Raw genomic sequence first — 27,256 nt, forward strand, 5'->3', positions numbered from 1 at the left:
TATTTCTCTGAAAGAAGAAAGTCATATACACCTAGGATGACTTGAGTGAATCATTGGGTAATTTTCATTTTTGGGGTGAACTACCCCTTTAAAATGTCTAAATAATGGATTTATTTCTTACAAACATGCAGTCTTTTACTCCAAAGACATTAACTGCTGGAACTGAGTCATTTTTATCAGCTGTTGAAACTCTCATTCTGATGGCACCCATTCACTGCTGAGGATCTACTGCTGAGCAAGTGACGTAATGCTAAATCTTTCCAAATCTGTTCTGATGGAGCAACAAACACATCTACATCTTGAATGGATGAGTACATTTTCAGCAAATTTTCATTTTTGGGAGTACTATTCCTTTTAGGAAAGCTTTATAAGTGCTACTGCTTTTCATGAACTGTGCAGTGTTCTCTAATGAGTCAATCCACTCACATTTCCACAGCCGACAACACTCCAGAGACGTGCATCTACTCAAACTGGTCTCCATGGTCAGCCTGTAGCTCCTCCACCTGCGATAAGGGTAGACGGATGAGGCAGAGGATGCTAAAAGCACAGCTGGACCACAACGTGCCCTGCCTGCATACCCAAGACTTTGAGCCCTGCATGGGGCCGGGCTGCAGCGAGGAGGGTGAGCTAGATAACGCTGGTCTCCAGCTCTCCAGTGCATATAAAACCCTTTGAGGCTGACGGATTTAGGGATCACTATCTCAGAGCGTGCCAGGTAGGAAGATGCATAGAATAAGGGGGAAAAATGGAGGAAGACGGAATAAAAATGTTGTGCAGAAAAGCATGCATGAAATGCTGAGTGGAGCAGGTAATTAATTGATAGCCTTGTTAGTGTGGGTAATGTAGAGAAATGCAAAGTCTCTGTTTTCAAGGTTACGAAAACCTTAGCCGACCTCAAACTGCTGCTGTAGAGTTTTATGCCTGCAATCTGCTCGAGCAGACTAGGGTATTGATTCCCTCATTGGAGAGGTAGACGCTATAAACCATAACCATAAACTATATATTGTGGTTTATCGTTTAAAAGAATCAATAAGACATTTGCACTTTGGTAGGTTGGCCATTTGGGTCGGAGTGTAAAATCTTGGTAAGTTAAACTGCAAATAATGTTTTCTCTTTTGAGTGGTTGGCTGTCTTTTCTTAGATCTGTATATCGACACACCTATAAGGGCTGCACAAATTCAAATTTAAATCACAATCGCTGTATGGCCTTCTGTGACCACAAAAAGCTGTAATTTAATTACGTAAATATAGTCCCCATGTGCTGTGGGTTCTAAATAGGCATTATTCTCCAATGTGGCAGAAACGGGTCTTTTTCATTTTTCCACCAAAATAATGGCAACTGTGGGTAGAGTGATATTTTATGGTATAAAAATATACTAAAAGGCTCTACATTTTCAAGATATTCCAATGTTTTCAGCATAATGTACTATGGAATAAAAATATTGTAATTTAACTTTTTTGATAGTATGCAAAATAATATTGCATAAAAATATTGTATATTATGAAATAATTTTATTTCAGATTATACAAAAAAAGTTCTAAGTATTTTTTTAAATTCCAGTGTGTTTGGTATATGATATACTATTGTATAAAATATTGTAATTTTAGATTATTTTAAAATATTCTAAATTTTCATTTTTATTAATAGTATTTGAAATGTTGTAAAGAACACAGTATACTAAATAAAATTATGTTCAAATATGTTCTAAATATTTGGAATATTATGATTGATAATATGTAAAAAAAAAAAGGTTAAAAATTTTAATTTAAAATATTGTAAATATTAAATAGTTATTTTAGTATAAGATATAATGTCATATAATAATAATGATTTATATATATATATATTCATTTTAATATACAATATTAATAAGATATAATGTCATATAATAATAATGATTTATATATATATATATTCATTTTCTAATTTAACAACTATTAATGGTAGTGGTAGCACTAATGTTACAGTAATATGCAGAAATAATATGTGAACAAAAAATGTTAATAAAAATCATCAACTAGAATGTACTAAAAGTCTGAGTCCACTTTGAAGTACAATGTGAATGCAAAGGAAACTGGATTGTTTTTTAGCCCATTCATTTTGGGTCTGAATTTTATACTTGTGAACAAGTATTAATAACCCTAAAGAGTGTTGTTGTGTGAAACATAATTTAAGTAGGAGACAAAAGACATGACTTGATTTGTTATCTTATTTTTTGCAGTTTTAGTTTGAATTTGTCCTGTACTTTTAATATCTTGATACCAAAAGCACAAATATGTGAGATGTTGCAGTTCAAATCTCAATATCAATAAGCAAAAATAACCGTAATATTATATAGCGTCTGTGACGTTTTCTCTGTCTGTCGGTCTTTCTCTCCACCTGGCGACTGATGACTTTCTCTCTTTTTTTCTGTCTGTCAGTGTATCTACATCAACTCATCCATCTGCCTCATCTGTACCTCTCCATCCTCTGAACTGTCTGTTTTTCCACATCACGTCTTCATTCTGTCAGCTCTGACGTGAGGCTTTTAAAGATGTTGAAGGCGGCTATTTCTCTCCAGCACTTGCTATTGATTAATAGAACCTGCATCGCTTCACGTAGACTCTCTTTTATTTTTAATTAATGGGCCGTTAAGGGCCTGCATTGATTGATAATCCACCATCCCGTTGACAGGCCGACACTGGGGCCTCTGGGGGCCCCATCAGGGCCACGTTTATTTACAGCTCTTATTAATGATTCACTTAGTTCTGCTTTATTAGGTAGTGCTCGCTGCTGGTCCCAAATGGGGTCTGCAGTTCTGCACTGGAGACAAATCTATGGAGAGTCGCCCCAAGTTCATCCATCCCATCTGATAACAAATCTATTTACAAGCTCTGCCTTAGAGATAATTGGAACGGCTGAGGTGAGATAACGCATGGCTGGATCGGTCAATTTGATCACATCTGTCAGCACTTTATAAGGGGAGAAAGGTGGAAGATATGAAAGATGAACTGTAGAGAACGGCAGCATTGAAAAACGATAGAGAAGGATTGTAATCTTACAGTCTGTCATACATAAAGAAAGAGGATTATGGGAACGGGTCACTGCATTGAATTGCTCTATATAGCGAAGAGGGAATATCTTACACCTGTTTTCTTTATCATAATTAAGTAATTTGTCACAGGAGGCTGTTTGCAATGCATGGCCAGCAAAAAGACATCAATAAATCATTAAATTGATATTAATATTTATAATAAACCCTATTATTAAGAAGTATATTAATAATAAAACAAATAAAAGTGTTATTAAATTATTTATCTTAAATATTATATTTGAAGTTAATTATAATATTGTAAAATTTAAACTACTACTACCATTAACAATCACAATATTTTTTTCATATATATAGTTTTATTATAGCATATAGCATTCTTATTATTATTATTATTCAATTCTACACATTAAATATTGAAATAATATCAATTATTGTTTTTTATTGTTAATATAGTTCATTAGCCTGTTGCAAACTTACCACATAACTGTACAAATATAATAAATTAATAATTATCATTGAATTTTACACATTAGATTATAAGCTTGTTTTTAATTATTATATTGTATATTTAATAATAATAATCATAATCATCGTCATAAAATGATTATAATAATAAACCAATTTCCTGGCAAGTTATTATTATTATTATTATTATTATTATTATTATTATTATTATTATTATTATTATTATTATTATTAATCTACACATTAAATATTACATTTGATGTTAATTATAATTTAATAATAATAATAATTATAATGATGACAGTAAACAAATTTTGTGGCAAGTAATGTAGTTCATTATTATTATTATCATTATTATTATTATTATTATTAATAATAATTAGTAAAATATTTAGGGTGTAGAATTTAATAATAATAATAATAATAATAATAATAATAATAATAATAATGACAGTAAACAAATTATGTGGCAAGTAATGTAGTTCATCTTTATTATTAATATTATTATTATTAATTAGTAAAATAGTTAGGGTGTAGAATTTGATAATAATAATAAAAATAATAATGAGAGTAATCCAATTTTTTTGGTAAGTAATATAGTTTATTATATTTATTATTGTTATTATTATTATTATTATTATTATTAAATTCTTTACATTTAATATTAATTTTGATGTTATTATAATCAAAATATTGTATAATTATTGTTTTTGTTGTTGTTGTTCATTAGCAAAATATTTAGGGTGTACAATTTAATTAAAAAATAATAACAAAAATTGTAGTAATTTAAAAGTAATTTAGTTTAATAAGCCCGTTGCAAACTTACCACATTAATACAATCTAAAATCTTACATAGACACAATTTGTTTTGTCCACAATACTAATTTTAAGAATTAAAGCATAAATCTTTAGATCAAAAGTTTTTATGCTAAATATGACTGTAGTCAAATAGATCCATTCACTCATCACCAGATCTCACAGTAAACATTTAGGACAGATTTGTGACGTACAATTCCTCATTAGCATATGACTGTGTTCTGTTCCCTAGAGGCGTCCACATGTATGATGTCAGAGTGGATCAGCTGGTCTCCGTGCAGCTCCTCGTGTGGAATGGGCATGAGGTCCAGAGAGAGATACGTCAAGCAGTTCCCAGAGGACGGCTCCAGCTGCACGCTGCCAACCGAGGAGACCGAGAAGTGTGTGGTCAACGAGGACTGTTGTAAGTTATATACTGTATATGTTGTTTTCATGTTTTCATGAGCATTTAGTACAGTTATTTAGTCAAATAACTATCATAAAATCTACACAAGTAATGTTAGACACATGTTTACGCTTGTTTCAGCACCCAGTAGCTGTGTGGTGACTGAGTGGTCTGAGTGGGAGCCCTGCAGCGTGAGCTGTGGAGTGGGGATGAGGAGGAAAGAGCGCATGATGAAGATGGAGGCCTCAGATGGCTCGCCCTGTCGAGCGCAGCTGGTGGAGGCAGAGAAGTGCATGATGCCTGAGTGCAGTAAGTATGAAGCCACGAAATGTCAATTCAATCCAACACCCTCTCATGGGCCGGGCAAGATGCTCTGCTTCACCAGGCTGGATTCATTACCAGAATTCCTCTTTGCTGCTAGTCGATTTCTAATTAGACCTGCGTGTCACTTGCCCCTGTGGTAGGGCTGTACCAGCCGTTAGTAAGGTCTTGTTTAAATTGAGGCGCCATGGTCACACTTGGGATTGTGTAGCTAGTCATTGCTAAATCAGAACTTAATCTGGCTCCATCATTTCTTTTAAAGACAAGACATACAGAATGTAGTTACATAATATCACCTTTATTTATCTGCTAAACAGCTTTTAAATTTGTAACTAGAAGTAGTATTTAATCACAGTCCATTTCAGTTTTAACTTGTAACATGCTTCAAATTGAGCAGTAATTTAGTTAACCATTCAAATATGATACATAAATGATCACAAAATATAATAAATAGTACATTTAAATATGTGAATATTTAGGAACTGTATCTAAATTGAGACATTTTTAATCTAGTGGATGAGAAAACCAGTATGCATGATAGCAACATTTATTTATTTAGTTAATAAATATAAGTATAAATAAATAAGAGTCCTTATTTATTATATTTATTTAATACATTATGCACATTAAATATTACATTTGATGTTTATTATAGTTTTGTATAATTTAACAACAACAACAATAATCATCATCATAATAATGGAAGATTCATTTTTAAATTATTTAAATATGATTGATCTATAGTGGATGAAAAAACTGTATGCATCATGGCAAAGTTTTGGTCTTAATACTATTTGATTTACAAATATAAAACTGGCTATACAGTTTAAATTTAAAACATATGCTCTAAAATATACTTAATATACTTTTATAATTTTATAAAGTTAAACCATCACCACAAGAAGCAATATTTTATAATACAAAAGATTTATAGGTAATATTTGATGTTTTTTTTTTAGGTCACACTATATTTTCCATTTTCCTTACTGTTCCAATTCTCACTAGTAACTAACTATTAACTATGACTTTTGCCTCAATATGCTCTTAATTTGCTGCTTATTAATAGTTAGGAAGGTAGTTGTTAAGGGGGGGTACAATGCGTTGGTAATTTGGTTGTTATTGGTGGTTAGGATGGTATTTGTTAAGGGGGGGTACAATGCTATCTAAGTTTCAAAAAACGATTTGGATGTATAACAGAGGCTATGCCAAATGCACACTTCCAGTTTCAGGGTTTTTTTCCGATTGGTGGCTTCTTGTACGTAATGAAGGGTGGAACTCCTTATATTGGAGAGAGTGCCCGCGCACACAGACCAGAGCGAGATTGCGCCCATCATCAACACGATTCATTCAGCAGCGCTGCATGGACTCGCTCAGGAAGAATGTCTTCAAAGAAGTGTGTTTTTGGTTGTAAGAACCTTGTTTCAGCTTCCCGACCACGTTATGTAAACAGTGGATGCAGTTTGTGTTTTTTCGGGGCAGCAACAGAGTTTCGCAAGTGTGTTTGTTTGTCGAATGTTTTATAAACAGGCCTATTTCGATCGTTCAATACTGAAAGATGAAGTCCCTGGCGATAAAAAAGATCCTGGTCATGATTCAGAACTGCGATAGTAATGGCGAGTTCACACTGCATGATTTTTAAAATCATTAAACATTGTTTCCACTCTGCACGAATCTATGATCTATCTGGGGTAGCATTCAGGTGCTGCTGTGTTCACATTGCATGATAGATCAGCGACAAGAGGTTACACAGTACATGACTTTAAAATAGGAAGAATCGCCGACAACTCTGTCTGGTCTACAAATTTCATAACCAAACGCATCCGAGAAGTGATAAGGAAATAACGCAAGATCACGCTGATAGTATAATTATCATAATAGTATTAGTATCATAAACTATACTAAATAAGTTTAGTTTATGAACAGTATAGTAACTCTTCTTAACTTGTGTACTTGTGTGTGTGTGTGTGTGTGTGTGTGTGTGTAGATTCAGTGGTGTGTATGCTGTCTCCATGGTCAGACTGGGGAGAGTGCAGCGTTACTTGCGGTGTGGGCATGCGTTCTCGTCAGCGCATGCTGAAGACGCCCGTAGAGCCCAGCCTGTGTCCGGATGAGCTCGAGCAGGTTGAAAAGTGCATGCTTCCTGAATGCCGTGAGTAACACACACACACACACATACACACACACACACTTTCATTTATACCAAAGACTTTATGTTTTCCTGTAAATACTAGACTAACCCTAATGTGATTTACTAATTGACGACATCCCTAAATGGAGGTTTCATGATATTTAATTCACATAATTGTCTCCAAACTGTAGTACTGTACATACACAGAAATACACACATGAATGAAATGCTCCCTTCTTAATTCCGTCCTCTATTCCTCCTCTAGCCACGGACTGCATGCTGTCGGAGTGGTCGGGGTGGTCCGAGTGCAATAAGTCTTGCGGGAAGGGTCACGTGATCCGCTCACGGATGGTCAAATTAGAGCCTCAGTTTGGAGGCATGCCCTGTCCCGAGACAGTCCAGAGGAAAAAATGCAAGATCCGCAAGTGCACAAAAGGTTCCCGCACCAGCGACAAGAGGAAGAGACAGGAAGCTTCAGACAGGAGGAGAGAAATACAGAGCAAGGAGTCCGTGGCAGAGGAAAGCTCAGGTCCAGAATTATTTAGTATTTGCTTATTGCAAGTTTAGCTCTCTGTCAACAGATCCTTCCTGGAAGCAGGATTTATGTTAATTGCACCTAGTTTGTGCAGCTGAATTTGACTTTAAAAGTCAACTTGAAGTTAAAATTTACCTTTTTGATGTTCCTGGTTTTACTTTGCATGATTTATCAGAGGCAGATATTCCAAAGAAATCTTTATTATCTTTCAATCATCAATAGGTAATAACCTTAACAGCCTCTTTAAAACTTTTCTTGGCTGATTTCACCTTGGTACAAAGCTCCTAAAAGGACATGGTGATGGAAAAAATATGAAACAGAAGGGAAAAAACATTGTGTTCTCTCACAACTTGTCTCATGATGCATTCTCCTGGGAATATTTTGCAGTCTCATGTAAAACCTGTGTGTTTTTGCGAGTGTCTTCGGCATGATGCTTCACTCTTGTAATTATTGCATATAATTACTTGACTAAGCTGTAAAGAGCTCAGAAAGAGACATGGTGATGGGGAAAAAATGAGATGGAAGGGAAATTTATATTTCAATACTTTTCATTTTTCATTTGCAAAACTTTTGGGATCCTCCACGAAATTTTGCTTTCATGGTTAGAAAATATGAAGTGGCTGAAACTCAAAAGCTTTCATAAAGTTTCTTTATGGAACACAAAAGTTTTTGGAGCAAAAGTACATTTTCTCTGTGGGAACGCATAAAGTTTTGTAAGTGAATGCAAAAGCAGTAACCATTTTCAAAAAAAAACATTGAAATGTGTCAAGATGATGTGAAATGACAATTTTTTCACAATCCAATCAGTTCCAAAGGATAAAATCCTAGTGAGCTGCCTACAGTGGAAATATTTCAAGTCATCATATGTGTGCTCTTAAAAGGCACAGAACTAATAGAGCTGGTTTGTTAGATACTTTTTGATCAAACTCTGAAGCATGCATTTGCATGTATTATTTATGGAGGCAATCCCAAAATGCATTGCAACAAGGTCTGAAATTTATAAAAAATTGTTATTTGAAATTAAAAATGAACATGGTGCCAATAGCCTTGTGTGCAGTCAGTGTGCTGATATATCACGCCGTTGCACTACGGGCGTCACGAGTTCAAATCCTGGCTTGAGGACCTTTCCCGATCCCGCCCCCATCTCTCTCTCCCACTTCGTTTCCTGTCTCCTCTATACTGGCCTATCATAATAAAGTCTTTAAGAAATTAAAAATGTACTATTTTACCCAATATGTTCTATAATTTTTAAGCTTACTAATGCATTTTAGGCTAATAACTCGTGGCATCTACATTACTGTTCAAACGCCTGGATTCAGTAAGATTAAAAAAAAGAAGAAAGTTTTTGAAAGAAGACACTTACACCAAGGCTGCATTTATTTAATGAAAAAACAGTAAAAACTGTAAAATAGGGAAATATTATCACAATTTAAAATATCTGTTGTCCATTTGAAAATATTTAAACTGTTATTTATTCCTGTGATGCAAAGCTGGATTTTCAACATCATTACTCCAGTCTTCAGTGTCAAATGGTTCTTCAGAAATCATTCTAATATGCTGATTTGCTGCTCAATAAACATTTCTTATTATTATCAGTGTTGGAAACAGTAATGCTGATAAATATTTTTGTGGAAACCATTTTTTCAGGATTCTTTGATGAATAGAAAGTTCAAAAGAACATTTATTTGAAATATAAATCTTTTGCATCATTATAAATATCTTTACAATCACTTGTGATCAATATAATGCATTTGTTCTGAACAGAAATATTAATTCCTTTAAACTTTTTAAATCTTACTGACCCCAAATTTTGAATGATATTAGAGCAGCATTCCAAATCAGTCACTTGAGCATTGAGATGCATCCTAACAAGGCAAAAATCTCTTTGTAAGCAACAAGGCACCTTACTGTTTTGGAACAGAGCTAATATTTTTGTTATTGATTTTATTGTTCTCCTAAGCTCCCTGTAAATCTTCTGTATTGCTCTATGTGAAAAGTCGTGCATTAATCAATACATTCCATCTTTTAAAGCTCTGCCATTCTGTGTGAGCCAGAGCATCTCACACACACACACACACACACACACACACACACACACACACACACACACACACGTTGTATTGTCAGCATATGATGAAGTGATTCAGTATGGCTGCAGATGGTGATATAGAGGATGTCCCAGGCTCATAGTACTAGAGAAGTCTCTCTGGTCTTGCCGCTTATTCCTAACACACATGAACACACACGCTAATACGTCACCTTTAACTGTGCTGTTCCCCTCAGCTGTGGAGGATACTGGTGATATTCATTTTTGGCACTTTATGTTGGTCACCTCCAGCGTGCTTGAAAAAGCCTCCACTTCCCCAGCTCCACCTGTATAGACCTGTTTTGGGGTGATTCCATGTATGTTATATATGGGGCTTATTTCATATTTGTTATATGTGCAGCATCAGTATTTTCTACCAGCATGTCTGTGGATTTATTGGCAGTAGCAAGTCTCTGTTGCAGCAGCAGCATAGCAGATCTATTTCATCAAGACCAAACACATTAACATTGTCATGAATATTACCGTGCTAAACTCCATCCTTCATTAAAGGGCCAAAACCCCCATTGATTTTCTTTACTTTCTTCCAACAGCCTGTGCATTACGCCCGTGGTCCAGCTGGACACAGTGTACCAAGCCATGCGGCGGGGGGGTCCAAGAGCGTGTGATGTACGTAAAGAAGAAAGGCAAATCTTCACAGCCCAGCCACTGCAAAAACCAGAAGGAGGTCCGCGCGTGCAAAGTGCAACCGTGCTAAAAGTGACTATCCATCACTGTAATACACACACACACACACACACACACACAAAAACACACACCCCAACACACACTGAATCAGCCCTTAAAGAGGCTGAATAGGGCAGAAACAGCGTAGTTTAAACCTAAGGTTTCCTGAAGCAGGACTGGCGAGGGGTGTGTGTTCCAGCTTGTAGGGTTTTAAAATAACACACATGTGGACCAGGCCTGTTATCCGTGATTAGTTTTAGATGCCTTCTTAGTAGGCGTATATACTGTATCACTATATAACCGACACTTTTCAGTACCACCTTCACTAAAACATCAGTGTGCACTTCTTTTTTTAACAGTAATTACATTTTTCTTTCATTTGTTTTGCACAACCACATTCTTTTTGGGTAAAGGTTGGCGGTCAAAAGAGATACGTAGCATTTCCTGTAAACAAAACATTGTTTTCTGCATCCCATAAAGATTTTGGATGCAATCCTATACTGGTTTGTGAAGGAAAACAGGCCGTGATGTGGGATTCGCAAACAAATTCTAATCCGAGGCTGCCCCCATTGAGTGATATCAAGGTGGGTCACCCACAATCAATGCCCAATTGATTCAGACAGCAAGTGCTTGGTGAGGACAGAGGATTTTTTTTCCCCTCGTTTGTGAAATTTTCGGGAAATCTAGTCAAATGCAGGCTTGGGGTGATGCATTGGCCGGGCTATGGATAGTTTAACATTTTATTTCCAAACTAAAAAGCACAGTTAAACCACCATTCAACATTTTTGGGATTTATTTTATAAATTGTGATATATTAACTTTGAGGTGAAAATAGATTGTGACTTTTTATTGCATTATTAGATGTATAAGAGGCTAATGTGAAATATTAACCCATCTGTAGGGAAAGAAAGCAATTAAATTAGACTTTTTCTTACTTTTATTGTGGAATTTTGATATATTTAGCTTCAAAAAGTCTTGCCAAAGTCAAGTGTGGATTTTCTTTTTCTCTGTCGCTCTCTCTCCCTTTTTTCTTTTCACTCATCCCTTCTTCTGCAATGTTCTGCTATTTTGGAATAAATCTTTACAATAAAAAAATTATGTGACTACATGTTTTGGATTGCTTATTACCTCATATATATATATATATATATAAATATATTATATATATCTATATTATTACCTCATATATATATATATATATAATTTTAAAATGTATATTCATTATAAAATAAATACGTGTAAACAGGTTTGCTTTTTCATATTCTTTCCTGATCTAGAACAGTTTTTCTATCTAACCACTAGGTGGAGACAGAGACTTAAGATGCGCTACATAATTATGTTACAAATGCCACAGATTGTCACCAAGTGGCATCTTGATTTTACAATTCAACTTTTCGAAAAATGTGGCTGCAAGATGAAAACTTAAAGGAATAAGTCAGCCAAAAATTCTGTCATTCACATTCATTATATATTTCTTCATATATAACAGTAAAAAGGTGTCTGAATTTGTCGTAATAGGCTACTTAGAGTCTTTTTTGTGTTCCATAGATGAATGAACATCATGTGGATTTGGAATATGATTAATATTACAGTATATAGTTTCTTTGCATATATTCTCTTAGCTTATGATTTTAAGAAATATCTGATTCTGAGATTTTAGCTGGTCTTGGTTTTAGTTATGGATAAATGTCTGGTCTGATAGTTCTTTCAAGCAAGGATGTGTCAGTGATATGTTTTCCCTTGTAGCCTAATTACACTTTGGTAAAAGCACAAGCGTCGAGCTGAAGTGCTGAGCTGTTACACGCTATAATACATTTATTTAGGTTTGAACTTTACACTGCGTGCCTTTTAAACCTTTTATGAAACTCCTACGGTGAATTAACTTGACAGGTGTGGGGTAAACGGCCCAGATGCTTTATACTTTAAACACAGGAGATATTCCTCTCTTGCTAAACATGATGGGAACAATTTATTGTTAGAACGCATCATGTCTCAGCTAGAACTGAGTACTGAAATTAATTAAACTGGGCCAAACACAGCAGCTTGGTAGTCATGGTAACACGCCATGAAGCCTTAATATTTCCAACACATGAAAGAACGACCGGGCAGTGGATTTAAGACTCCTAAAGTCTGGCTTATGAATATTAATGAGACCATGTGACGTTTAACAGTTGGCCTGCTTCATCTGTAAGCTACTTTAAAATGGTCTATAGTTTTTCAGTAAGTTTGTGGGACAAAAACAGCAGCTATCAACTAAATGTTATGTATTTTTAAGTATTAGAATACATTGTATATTGTAACATTAAACTACATATTGTTTTATGAATTAAAAAGAAGTTAAATGCCACAGCTTGCAAAGAAACTCTGTAGGACTATTTGAATTTGTACGTTATGATTTTTTGAATTTGTTCTTTTGTTGAATTGTCCAGTACACCAAGTTTTGGGTGTGTTTAAGTAGTATGTGCTTGATTCAGTACAAGAAGAATCAGCTCTTAAGAATTATTTAGGCCTACATGAAAATCGGACTTCACTAGTCGTGTTGTATGTTTAAATTAGATCCATTCAAAAGAATCGACTAATGTCATTCAATTCGATAAGTCATTCGACTGGGAATCGGACTACACTAGTGCTCTGTCCGCATGTGGGATCCACTCAAAAGAACCGACTCATGACTCATTCGTTCGGGAATTGAACACTGCATAAAATAGAATTTTCTTGTTAAGAGTAATTTCGAAAACCGGTTCTGAACAAGGGGGTTTACACGACGCAGTTTTCAATTAAAAACTGAAAACTCTATGCATTTTGACCGTCCATTGAGTTAGTTCAGGCTGCCTGACAGTGTTAAAGTCTATAACATGGTGTTCAGTGTAATTGGCTTCTTTCAGAGATTTCTCCCCTACATTCAGCTTTGCTTGAAGTTATCCAGAGGTTGTGACGATTAGTTTGAAAAGCATGTTACTGTCGGTGGTTTGGTAGAGACAGCCTGGATGTGTGGGGGAAAAATGTGGGTGAGTATAACAATATATAAGTCTGTGGGGGGGTTGCAGGTGGGCAGGGCCTTCGTGTTATTATAAAATGATGGAAACCATGGGAACATAATGGTTGTACTGTGGAAAGACCATGAAGCAGAGAATAATGTGCAGTGTACAAGGTGTGGAGATGTTGGTAATCCATGAAACGCATTTTAGAAAACATTATGTACATAAAAGATGTTTCCTGGTGCCTTTTGTGAATTTAATGCTCAATTGCAAGGAATGAAGAATAGCGAAATTAGTATTGTGGGTTTTCAAATGTCACAATGCATTTCACAAAAAGAAAATTTGAAACGTTAATCTTCAGGCATTGGACAGAAGGCCGTTCAATCTCTCGAGAACAATAGAACGCAATTCTGCTTTTATAAGCCATTCAGAAAGGTGCCACAAACAGCCCAGAGCGAGAAAGAAAAATACGTGGATTGTGTCTTTTTCTATACGTTTAGATGTTGCGCATTCAGGTTGATTTTTCTTTGTTTGCTGCACACACTGTCCCTGAATGTTTGCACCATTACCTGTGATGAAAGTGGCCAGTAAAACAGTGCTGACAGCAGTACCTTCTGCTCTCATGTGTGATGGGAATTCAAGCTCAGGTGGTTTTAGTTTCTCTTGAGAACTACAAAAGGAACATGAACAGCATTGACTGAGCTACCATGATAATCTAGAATGCCTTGCATATGCAGACTTTGGCAATTTTTTATGAAATAGGCCTATGTTCTCTTCATAAAATTACCTAGCAAGTCATTCCGAGTTGGAGAGATGTCCTTGTTGTCTGTTCAGTGAGTCAGTAAGCTGATGACTCAGTAACGACGACGCATTGTGAGGCACCTAGGCTTATTCTTTAAATGAATCATAACAGGATTCATTTCTCTTCAGCACATTGCTATAGTTGTAGCTGTCTGGTGGTCAAACCACTGATGATTCTGCAGCTGGTTCTTCAAGAATATGTAATTTTTTGTTATTTACTTAATTTATTTAAAAGTAAGAAAATTGTCAAAGAGACGGTTTGAGTGTATTGGCACTGTTTTTAGGTTTGTAAGTTGTTTGAGAGTATTGGCACTAAAATTACTCAAATAGTTGGAACAAATTCATAAAATCTGTGATCATTTTAACCGCATTAGTGATAAGCTGGTGTTTTAACTTTAAAAAGTCCATAATAATGATTCTTTCAGTTAAAAAGTGTGATCCTATCCACCAACATATTTGTTTAGAACCGGTTTTGTTTTTGTTTTTTTTCGCTTATAAACGTTGTTTGAGTTGTGTATCATTAGTGATAAGCTGGTGTTTTAACTCTTGTTCCCTGGAGAAATAAAGCAATATTAAGAATACATGACTTGTATGTTAGCTGGAAACAACAGTTTGAAGTTAAAAACCTCTTAATGATGGATTTACTTCAATGATGGATGTTCATTGATGGTTCCTGGATTATTGTGATGTTTTTAACAGCTTTTTGGACTCTCATTCTAACGGCACCCATTCACTGCTAAGGATCCATTGCTGAGCAAGTAATGTAATGCTAAATTTCTTCAAACCTGTTCTGATGAAGAAACAAACTCATCTACATCTTGGATGGCCTGAATGTGAGTACATTCTCAGCAAATTTTCATTTTTGGGTGAACTCTTCCTTTTTAAGATGTGGTCAAATTTACAATTGGTGGATTTTCACATTTTGTTGTAGGAATGCTTGTGTTTGGGAATTTCATCCACATGAAAATAATGAGTTGGTCACACAAATTCATTGGACGGATTGTCCAAGTAAAACTAATTGGTCTGAAAGTGATTTCTGTGTGAGCGGAGCTTCATACATCCCAAGAATTTCAACAATAGAGATTTTTTGTTGGCAAAATTTCACTAAATTGAGTGCACCTTTAGACGAAACACACATTTCAGATTTACATTCTTTTTACTAATCAAACTCTTAAATACATTTTTGACACAAGGTTCAAGTCAAACGTAATATCACTAATTGTTAACCCAAGAACTTCTTTTGTGTATCATATCGAGTCGTTCATTAAAAAGATCTGAACCTGATCTACAGGAACATCTAAAATGGTGTTTGCTGTATGAATTCTGTGGTCTCCTGTGTTCTTCCGTTCGATTTATAAGTCAATTAACCTTCATTGTTGTATCTTGTCCCTAGAACTCTCGCTGGTGCTCTTGAAGGCTTCAGTCTTTACAAATCTGATAAGAAATGCAGAAAATCAATGCCGTGTCCAGACATGGCGAGACATGTTTGCTGGTGCAGGACTCAGCTGTTTTATTTCGCTCAACCAGCTGCTGGCCTTTGAGTCAAGCACAGAGGAGAATATTTATTTTTGGCACAGGGAAGCAGAGGGAGCGATTCTCACTTCAAGATGACTGGGACTCTTTGTGTTTATTCGTTTACTCAAATGCATACGTGTATAATGCACCTTCCTCATGGATGGTGATTTTTACGTTTCAGTGATTCTCCATAGGATTGTAGTGGCTTCAGTTGCATCCTTGACAGAGCAGCACAGAACATCAACGCCTCAACCATTATTACTCGGCTCAAAAGAGAACAGCTATTATATCTTTATTGCTGTGAATAATTGCTTCAAACTGTGCATTAATTCACACTGTACAGGTAAGAGCTACACAATGAATGAAACCGATCTGAGCATTGAACATTTCTGAGTATTAGCATTCTTAGTTCTGTTCTATTAATTTCAGTCCTGTTTAGTTCCCCTTTATTTTGTTCTATTCTAATTATTCGGTTCTGTTCTTTCTATTTTTTTCAGTTCAGTTGTTTGATTCTATAGTGTTCTGTTCTAATTAGTCTATAAAACCACCATCCTGGAGTTTAATTTATGTATCTGCATATATTCATGTACAGCATACATACAGAGCCCATGTTTAAATGTGCATGTGTGTATGCATGCATTTCTAACAATGGCACATGCTTGTGTTTTTACAGGTCACTGTATGGTATTGCCCTCTATTAAAGTTTAATAAGTAAGTGTTTGGGGAGGTGGGGGACAGTCAAGTCTTCCTGCTGCTCCTCCCTGTGAATGCCATCATGGTTAAGACATCTTTTATTCATGTGTTGACTTTTTCTAGCGTGTCCTTGTACTCCATTATATCAAACCCACTGAGCGTCAGCAGTCACTCTGCTCAACATTCACGTTTACTGCTAAGCTGTCATACACATATCATTGTTTAAAAAACACAGGACTTTAGTTTTGGACTGAAGTTAGACATACAGTATATAAAGGACCTGTCCCTTTAGCTACAAAACAGCCATGAGCTACTGTATGATGGGCAACATCTTACGTGGTGGTGGCTGGTTTAAGGGGGAGGGAATTTCTCACTCTAGAGCATTTGATTGGGCAAAATGCATGTAGTGCAGAATGAGTCATCAATATTTTTCATACATTTTCCCAGAAGATAAAGGGTCTGTTCACACAGAAAATGTTTTTGTGTACCACTGCGCTGCTTTTTATTTGTTTTCTGCGATGTTTCCATTGCGTGCAACACAGCATTCTAAAACTTTTAAAGTTATTTCACTACCTTGCATTTAGTGCTTTCAAATACAAAAGTGTGTTTTTGGTGAATGATATGCATAGCATCTAAGACTGTATATTTTAATTTTAATATATCTGCTAAATGTGAATTTTGTCAACTTTCTAGAGCATGCTAACGCATAGATTACCCCAAATCCAGGGTTTCTGTAGGTTTTAAAAAGGACTTGATAAGTGATTTTTTCTTTAATTTTCCTTTCCACAAATTACGGCCCTAAAAAGTCTTAAACTTAAGGCATTCATTGGATTAAATGTTGCATGCATTTAAAAAATTGTTTATCTTCCTTAGAATTTTTATCTTGCTTTTATAATATAATTATCCTTGTTTTCTGAGAAATTTAATAAAATTAAGTGAGTTTCAGTGAGTGATTCATTTTCTCAGAAAAACAATTGACTGAAAACATAGAAAACACAAATAATGACTTTATTCAACAATTTATTTTCTTCCGTGTCAGTGTTCAATGTGCATTCACGACGCATGCGTGTGATGCTGCTCACTCATGAGCCGTCTGTGGTGACTGACACGGAAGAGAAGAAATTGTTGAATTGAGTCATTATTTTTTCTTTGTGCACAAAAAGTATTCTCATAGCTTCATAACATTACAGTTGAACTGATGTCACATGGACTATTTTAACGATGTCCTTACTACCTTTCTGGGCGTAGAATGTGTCAGTTGCATTGCGGTATATGCAGGGTCAGAAAGCTCTCGGATTTCATCAAAAATATCTTAATTTGTATTCCGAAGATAAACAAAGGTCTTTGGAATGACATGAGGGTGAGTAATTAATGACATACTTTTAATTTTTGGGTAAACTATACCTTTATCTTACATTATTTTGCTTCTCAAGTAAGTGTATCTTGATTTGAGAATCTTAAAACATTTGCACTGGAAACTAGGATGAAAATACTGATGGAGAACATCACATTTTTGTAGTGTGATCAGAAGGTACATTAAAAGTTATTTCCATATTTTAGTTATTGAAAGCAGAGCTATTTGAGCCTTAAGCATTTTTTTTTTTTTTTTTTTTTTTGTGAAATTAATTAAAAAGTAATGGAGATCTGTAGGAAACTTTTAAGTTTTAAACTGTTTGCTCCCTAGACATTTCCTTTTGATGTTTTGTGTCCCCTTCCATTTATTCCTTCTATTTTCTTTACTTGGTCCTAAAAAAAGTCTAAAACCTGCAGAAACCCTTCGAAGCTATAACAGAAATGGATGAAATGCCACAAAACTCCCACTTTAAGGTTTTTGTGGAAGTTCCGTGATGGACTGAGTGTATTTAGAGTATGGTGAACACAAGGCTGAACTTTAATAAAAATGCGGTCCGGTCCCCACCACAAATGCAACAAGATGGATTTGTATGGGAATATTTGGAGATGAAATTACCCAGTCAGTATTACCATTTTCTTCTTCCAACCACATTTTTGTTTAGACCGCATTATCAAATGTTAAATGTTACGCATATGCATATTAAATGAACGCAATCATCACTCTTTAGCTTTGTAAATTATTCTGTCATCACTCACTTTTGTTGACTAAGCCATAACAGCGTAACCAAAAATAGCATGCATTCTATCCCGCATCCTTGAGAGATTTTGCAAATGCCAACATATGCCACAGTACTGATGCTGAGGTGACATTTTAAAAGGTAACAGCATCGGTTTGATATTTTAGGGCACACAATTAAAGAGGGGGTGTTTTCGAGGAATCAAGGCAGAACATTGTGGGCTTATTTAATGAGTTGCCATAGAAATATTCTGTTAAGAATTGCAGCCACAGGTAGATCATGAATACATCTTTTAATAGTCACACCATTTTTAGAGACAACAACATTTCATGAACAAGAGGAGAAGAAAATGTTAGATCATTATTCCTTATAAATATTCCTAGAAATATTAAAACGCCACAGCGATGTGTGCTGGACTCTCAAAATAATTATTTTAACATTTTTATTTTGAAAATAAACCATCAAGAAATTGACACTTACAAAAGCTCATATTATGTCATATTGCAGTGGACACAGCCTCCCACCTGAGTGAACCCAGCTGCTTTGACAGACTTCAGCAGCCATTATTTATTTTTTAACCTCATTACGGATGACACAAGCGGCTCCTTTGGCAGAGGGGCTGTTGCCATAGTAACAGAGTGCAAAAGCGCCACATTGACCTCTTATGGGACATGGCCTTTCAAAGTTTCTATTCTGTTATACACATGGTCAAGTGATCACCGTGGACATGCAGCCTACATGATGTAATATGTCAGTGTCTCTACGACATGATGTCATTGGTCAGTGATAACAGAAAGAGCGAATTTAACCTGATCGAGTTGCTCTTAGAAGGGCAGATGCCTTGTTTGTTTCACTCTGACGTGTGATTTATCAAGTGGTGGAATATACAGACTCTGTGTTACAGTCCTTATTTGTTCTTCAGGAGGCTCGACTGTAATGAGAAACAGTGTGGTGAGTTTCAAGCCAAAGGGCATAATCATGTGACAGTCAGGCACCTTGGATTTTAGTGATGATAAACAAGGAGCCCGCTGGCATTCTGGGAAAAAGTGTGACTCCTGTTGTTCATTTAAAAGTACTTTTGACCAAGATAAAGATTGATTTGTACCTGCTTAGAATCTGGTAACTGTTCCAGTAGAAGAACCTTAAAGGCACAGTTCACCCAAAAAAGGAAAATTTGATAATTTACTCACCCTTATGTCATCACTAATTACTTTTTTCTGTTGAAGAAAAAAATATTTTATTATTTTTAGCAAAATGTCCCAAGGTGTGATTTTCCATACAATAAAAGTGAATGGTGATAGAGGATTTTCAATGAATAACACCGTAAATAATCATAAAATACATCACAGAAAGCATAAAAATGTCAGTCATCACACAGAACATTATTTGATTTTAGAAGACCTGGAAAATAAGATTATGAGTCATATGGACTACTTTTTGATTGTAATTTTATGTCATTTTTGATTTTATTATTTTTAGAGTTTGACCCTTCAATGTAATTTTTGGAGTTTGACAGTGTTCTTGTTAACTAAAGCTATTAAAAAAATGTCATCGATTGAAATTAGAATAAGATGAAAATTAGATGAAAAAAAAAAAAAAAAAAAGCTAAAATGAAAGCTAAAAATGTTGCTTTGCCAACCAAATGAAAATCAATTCAAGTTTTGTGTATAGCGCTTTTCAAGATGCAAATCTTTGCAAAGCAGCTTTACAGAAAATTAAAGTTTCTACATTATATTTAGTAATAGCTTATCAGTGGTGACTTTCTCAAGTTAATGTCTATATGGCAGAAATGTACGATATAATTCAAGCAGTTAGTTAATGTCATGTAATGCAAAATTTGGTAGTTTTGTATGTTGTCTGAGGGTTGGCATCATCTGAGGTCCTCTGGGGTGTTGGCATCATCTCTTCTCAGGTGTTCGGTCATCTCAGGTCTTTGTAAGGGCTGGATCCAGACTGAAACTTGTGCAATTGTCCTAGTTTCCACGGGATGCCAGTCTAGAGGTCATGAATGCATGAACTACAGTAGCTTTTCTGCATCAGAAAAAGGTAGCATGTTCCATAACTTGGTAATGTTTCTAAGATGAAAGAATGCTGTCTTTGTAACATGGGAAATATGATTTTCAAAAGACAAGTTGCTGTTTAATATAACCCAAATTTTTGATTGTAAAGGAAGTAACAGTACATCCATCTAGATGCAAATTGTAATCTACGTGATTTTGTGTAATGTTTTTTGGTCCCATAAGTAATATCTCGGTCTTATCCGAATTTAATAGAAGAAAATTATTGGTCATCCAGTCTTTTACATTTTTAACACACTCTGTTAGCTTAGATAATTTATAAGTTTCATCTGGTCTTGTTGAAATATATAGTTGAGTATCATCAGCATAACAATGGAAACTAATCCCGTATTTTCTAATAATATTATCAAGGGGCAGCATGTATATTGAAAATAGCAGAGGGCCTAGGACAGATCCTTGTGGCACTCCATACTTTTACTAGATTTAATTGAGATGATTCCCCGTTTAAATAAACAAAGTGATAGCGATCAGAAAGGTAGGATCTAAACCATCTTAAAGCCTGCCCTTGAATACCTGTATAGTTCTGTAATCAATCTATGATTACAGTATGTCATGATCAATAGTGTCAAACGCAGCACTAAGGTCAAGTAAAACTAGCAATGAGATGCAGCCATGGTCTGACGCAAGAAGCAAATCATTTTTGTAGCATACACAACTTTTTCTAAAATTTTAGACATAAATGGAAGATTTCAAATGGGTCTGTAATTTGCCAGTTCACTAGGATCTAGTTGTGGTTTCTTAATAAAAGGCTTAATAACCGCCAGCTTGAATGGTTTAGGATGTGACCTAAAGATAACGACGAGTTATCTTCTGCTACAGGTAACAACTCTTTCAGTAATTTAATGGGTACAGGATCTAATAAACATGTTGCTGGTTTAGATGCAGTGATAAGTTTATTTAGATCTTCCTGTCCTATAGTTGTAAAGCACTGCAGTTTTTCTTTGGGTGTGATGAATGAAGCTGAATTACAAGACGCTGTCGATTCTACATTTGTTATTGTATTTCTGATGCTATCTATTTTATCAGTGAAGAAATTCATAAAGTCATCACTACTAAACTGTGAGGGAATATTTAGTTTGGGTGACGTCTGATTATTTGTTAATCTAGCCACTGTGAAAATCTAGAAAATGTGTGCCTTTTTATTGTTTGAGTCACTTATCAAAAGTTGCTAAAAGTTGCCAAATAAATTTTAAAAATAGCTAAATTTGTTGCTAGGTTCTTTTGGAAGAAAAAGGTTGCTGGGGTAGTGTGAAAAGTTGCTAAATTTAGCAACAAAATTGCTGAGTTGGAAACACTGATCAGAGTTGGTACCTCAAATTACAAAAACTAAACCTAAAATAAGAATAAATTAAAGCTTAATAGAAATATGAAAATACCTAAAACTAATAAAAATGACAAAAGCAAAAAATAAATAAATAAATAATTAAAACTTAAATTAAAAACTGAAAATATAAACATAAGCTAATAATAATAATAATAATAATAATAATAATAATAATAATAATAATAATAATACTTGTTTGACAGCTCTTGGACACCATCCATCTCACTGTATGGAAGAAAGTAGCTCAGGCATTCTGCTAAACTTCTCCTTTGGTGTATCACAAAAGATGTTCAGGCAGGTTTGGACAGAATTTTCCTTTTTGAGTGAAATGAAAAAAAGAAAAAATAATTGTTAAATCCAGTTTGATTTACATCACAAAGCTGAATTGTTACTCCAGTAACTGTTGTGCAATGGCTCACTTGAGCTCTGTTACGGCAGACTAAGCATATAATTTACTGCAGAGGATTGATAGGATACTGTGTCATAAATTCACACATTGTTTCTTAAGCCTGCTGCAGTTGTGCCTGCGGAGCTGCTGAAAGAGGTGCAAATGCAATCTCAAAGAAATCTGAATTACATCATAAATTCCATTTGGACATACTGAGCTTTGAAAGATGATCAAGTGCATAGAGATCAAAGCAGCACTACTCAGTGCTTTGACTCAATCAGAGTCATATACTGTATGTCAAAGCTTTCCTACCTGAAAATACAAATCAAGAGTTGTTGTAGAACTTTGTAAAAGAATAGAAAAAAATGGTTTAAAAACAAAAAGGAAATAAAATAAAAATATTTTGGGTTGAATACAAAATAAATAAACATATATGGCCAGTATAGTAGTTGATTTTTTTTCTCTCTGATAAACAACAGCAACCACAAAAATGGTAAAAACAGCTTAACACTGAATATTTATAAACAAAGTTCTGTCATGAAACTTTAGATAGCGCAGGCCAATAGATTCAAACTCGATCTGATATAATTCTAACTTGATCTGATATAATTAGGCTACATCATCATTCACATGGCACAGCTGCTTATTGTTTTCTTTTCGCCTTAGCAGCCAATAAGCTTGCTGCTCAACATTCAAATACTCAGCTAGTGTTGATGTAGGATTTGCAGCATGCTTCAGAAACCCTCAACCTTCCCCAGCTCCACCTGTTTAGATCTGGTATGGCATGATTTATTGTATGTTATATGGGGGTTATTTCATATATGTTTTATGTGCAGCAGCAGCAGTATTTCTTACATGCTCACAGCAGCATGTCTGTGGATGTATTGGCAGTAGCAAGTCTCCACCAAGACCAAACACATAACAATGCCATACATTACCATGCTAAACTTTCAGAGAGTTGTCATGACAGAACTATAGGTTATTTATATTTAGAAAGAGATTTCTTTCACTATTTGCCAGTGACTGAATGCAGTAGTAAAGTCTATACCAAAGGAATTAATATGATTGTAGCAAACAGCAAACACTGAAGGCTTCATTAGATACTGTATATCCCACAGTGCTCAGTGTATGAGAAAGCAGCAGCTTGGAGTTCACAGGAGAGATTTTGCTGATGGGGAATGTGGGAATGGACAGTACTAATGACTGGCTTTGATTGAACTTTAAGTGGGTGTTTACACTCAGTCACTTTATGCATTTTGATTGGATTGCTATCTGATTCAGCGTGCACATTACATAAACACACGCAGTTCACAAGTTCACTGATGCACTAATAAAAGTTTGGGAGCCAGGGTTATTATTGTAAACTAAATCTATTAAACACATTTTGATTAATTGAAATAAATCTAGATACAGATACAGGTAGATAGATAGATAGATAGATAGATAGACAGACAGAAACAGACAGATAGATAGATAGATAGATAGATAGATAGATAGATAGATAGATAGACAGACAGACAGACAGACAGACAGTCAGACAGACAGACAGATAGATAGATAGATAGATAGATAGATAGATAGATAGATAGATAGATAGATAGAGCTGTATATCTTTTTTTTATATAAATAGCCCTAGGCTATATACTGGGACTGATACTTTTGACCGAAAAGAACCGGTTCGAAAGTGTCATTTGTTCACGAATCAGGCATCACATTGTGCGCAAAACCAATATATATATATTTTTTTAATATAAATAAATATACTGCAAATCTTTAATTGATTCATTGAAAAGAACCGGTTCAAAGGAGTCATTTGTTTGTGAACCAGGCATCACTGTTCATTAACTTAACCCAACCTTCCCAGCTCTTAGAATTTGATGCAAATATTATAATATTAATAAAAACGACCAAAAAAAGAAACTATAATTTTAAATATAAAAACATTAAATATAAGATTAAAGCAAATTCAAAATATTTGTACAGTATATAAATAATTCTAAAATAACGCTGTTAGTATCTGAAAGAGTGTTAGAAACATCTGAACTACTTAGAATTTCTTTAAAATGTTCCTGTTTTGTTTCATATCGTGAATTACACATAATCATATCTCAAACATGAATTTTAAAAGCATAGTGTGCTTTAAAAAAATTGCTAACAAACTCTACCACCACTGTGACAATCAAGACAATCCATTTAGAGTCAAGCATGAAATCATAGAGTGCAATAAAAGAGGATGTGACAGCATTTCATTGTGCTACACAAGATTTATGAATATAATGGTCAAGGTGATGCTCTGCGTAGATGTCAGAACATTCCACATAGTCTTCAAACAAGTAGAGCGTTCCATGTTACATAAGTGTGCTCTGTCAGAGCTCTTTCTGAACGTTCTTCAATAAAAGTGAATCTGATCAAGCCCCAGTATAACGTCTTGTGGCTACTGATAGATACTCAATGGCTGTGAGGCTTCTTTTTGCTTCAGCCAGCATATAACACACTTTAATAATATGTGATGGCCATTGGCATCAACATGTCCAACATTAGAGACTTATTTGAACCTCCCAGGACCCCACGCTGGGTATTGCTTCATGCTATTGATGGTTAAAGGGGGAATAGTGAAGGAATAGCCTGCTGCTACTGAAGTTCATATCATAGCTCAGAATAGTTTTTGTCACTTTAAGATCAAAATGTGTTGAGTAGTGTTTGTAGTTCTGACTCAGGCTGAAGAAATCAACTTGCTCTTTAAGAGCTTTTTAAGCATATCTCTAGACAGTGCTTCCAAACCTGCTCATTAACAAATGCAGGCAGTATGTGCTTGTTTTTTATATTACTGTCTGGAAAAACACCATCAGTCGGGCTCCAAACTGTGATTAAAATGGTCACAGATGCAACAATAACAATTGTGTGTATGTATGTGTGTGTGTGAGTGAGTGAGTGTGAGTATCCAGTTTATAATGAAGCTTATTTTATCCACGGAATACAAATATAAAAATAGTAGTTGTGACTTTTTAATCTCTCAAATCAGACTTTTTTCACACAATTGTTAGTTTACATTTCTCAATTCTGACATTTTCCTCAAAATTGTGTTAAAAACTCTCACTCTCTCAACTCTCACTTTATCACAGAATTCTGAGTTACATCTCACAATTCTGACTTTTTCGAATTCTGAGTTTCAGAGTTTCGCAATTCTGTTTTTTCTCAGAATTATCAGTTTACATCTCGCAATTCTGACTTTTTTTTCAAATTCTGAGTTTCAGAGTTTCGCAATTCAGATTTTTCTCAGAATTCTGAGTTGCATCTCACAATTCTGACTTTTTTTGGGATGGAATTAAAAGTAATAGTACCTTTTTATCTCACAATTTTGACTTTTTCCTCAGAATTCTGAGTTACATCTCATATCTTCAAAAATCTCTGATGCCTGATTCTTAAAAAAAAGAAGTTTCGAACTATTTTTTCCTTATGAGTTGGTCAAAAAGATTCACAGTCATAAATTTGCTTGTGAGTTAGTGTTTTGAATTAGACTCACGCAGTCACTGAATTGCTCAAAACTATTAGCATTTAACAACTGACCAATGACTTACTGTACTGCAAGTCATTTTTCGGTTATGTCTGACTGACAATAAATCGGACAGTGTTTCTGAGATTCAAATTAGTCTGCTTAATTCTATTTCATTAGTCTATTTTGTTAAAATAAAACAATATATAAATACAAATTTTATTCTAAAAACATAAAAATATTGAAAACTTGATTTTTTCATTGTAATGTTGAATCGAAGGGAAACTTATAGAGTAAGAATGTAAGGTTGTTAACATCAAACATTTTACATAACAGAGTGACACTGATATGGCACAATAACAGTTTAAAGTGGGAGCAAATTTCATCTAAATAAACCACAGAAGAACAACATCCTAGTTTTTATAGCTTCAGTTGTCACAGTATATATACTAAAACATCCCTTCATCACAGTGCACAGCAGTGACTGTTGTTAAAAGGTGAATAAACTGCACTCAATGAACTAAAGTGCTTCTAAACAATCATTTTTATTGAATAAAATGTCATTTGACTTCAGGATGGCTCATTTTTTATTCTGGTGCCCTGTCAGTGAGATTCATATCTCATAAAATCCATCCCTAAAGACCTTTTAAAGTTAGTCAGAGTCTTTAAACATCAACTCTACCAAGCAAGCGATCCCTTTTTGTTCTATAAAGACAAAACAGAGCACATTAACAAGCCATAAAGGTAAAAGAAGGCCAGCCATACTTAGCCATGCTTCTAAACTGACTGCTTTCTTTCAAAGCGACTGAACATCTGTAGAGAGACACGACCGGTCTCTAGATTAGTCCCGTATGAATAATCCAACAGGAAACACAGAACCTACATTATCACAGAGAACAGCTCTGTCTGTTGACTCTGTGGAGAATGGCTGGCACTTACTAAGTGTGAGAGCTAATTAAAACACAAGATGTGGCACCACACCACCATAGATAGGAGCAAAAAGAGAGAGGGGGTAAAAGGAAAGCCGGGGTGAGGAATCTACTCATCTCATTAGCCCTTTATCTTTGGATGTGGGACAGTCTGCACTTGTCTTAGCTTTGACTTCAGTCTTTGTATGTCTCGTCACATTGGTTTATTGTTTATGTCGGAACACAAGGAGAGTCTGTGTGGAGTTTGAGTTTATTAGCTGCTAAGGATAGGTCCGGAGGAAGGGAAGGGCGAGGAGAGAATCCACTTAAGTCTTCTGATGTTGTCTTGGAGCGTGATAGAGCTCTAGATGCCCGAGTCTCTGTACTTGGAGCGAGAGAAGCCTTTTATTATTCCATTACAGGACTATTGGTATTGGAAATGATATCAGATCTGTGCTGCTGATGACGGCATTATATAATCCATCAAGAAACTGGGATTATCTTTGTCAGACGTCTCTTGTAGTTCATGTGCA

General features: G+C 35.0%; 1 protein-coding gene across 1 annotated transcript in view; it reads left to right on the top strand.

The window, feature by feature from the left end:
* Positions 1-11,563, top strand: part of spon1b (spondin 1b) — a 71,348-nt gene extending 59,785 nt beyond the window's left edge. Inside the window, exons 11-16 of the mRNA XM_042753528.1 lie at positions 437-622; positions 4,549-4,719; positions 4,843-5,010; positions 7,007-7,171; positions 7,416-7,679; positions 10,323-11,563. Coding sequence (XP_042609462.1) covers positions 437-622; positions 4,549-4,719; positions 4,843-5,010; positions 7,007-7,171; positions 7,416-7,679; positions 10,323-10,486 — 1,118 coding nt within the window. The 3' untranslated portion in view covers positions 10,487-11,563. The remainder of the gene's footprint in view (positions 1-436; positions 623-4,548; positions 4,720-4,842; positions 5,011-7,006; positions 7,172-7,415; positions 7,680-10,322) is intronic.
* The last annotated feature ends 15,693 nt before the right edge of the window (positions 11,564-27,256 follow it).

The sequence above is a fragment of the Cyprinus carpio genome, chromosome B25, assembly GCF_018340385.1.
Source record: "Cyprinus carpio isolate SPL01 chromosome B25, ASM1834038v1, whole genome shotgun sequence".
In the NCBI taxonomy this organism is placed as follows: domain Eukaryota; kingdom Metazoa; phylum Chordata; class Actinopteri; order Cypriniformes; family Cyprinidae; genus Cyprinus; species Cyprinus carpio.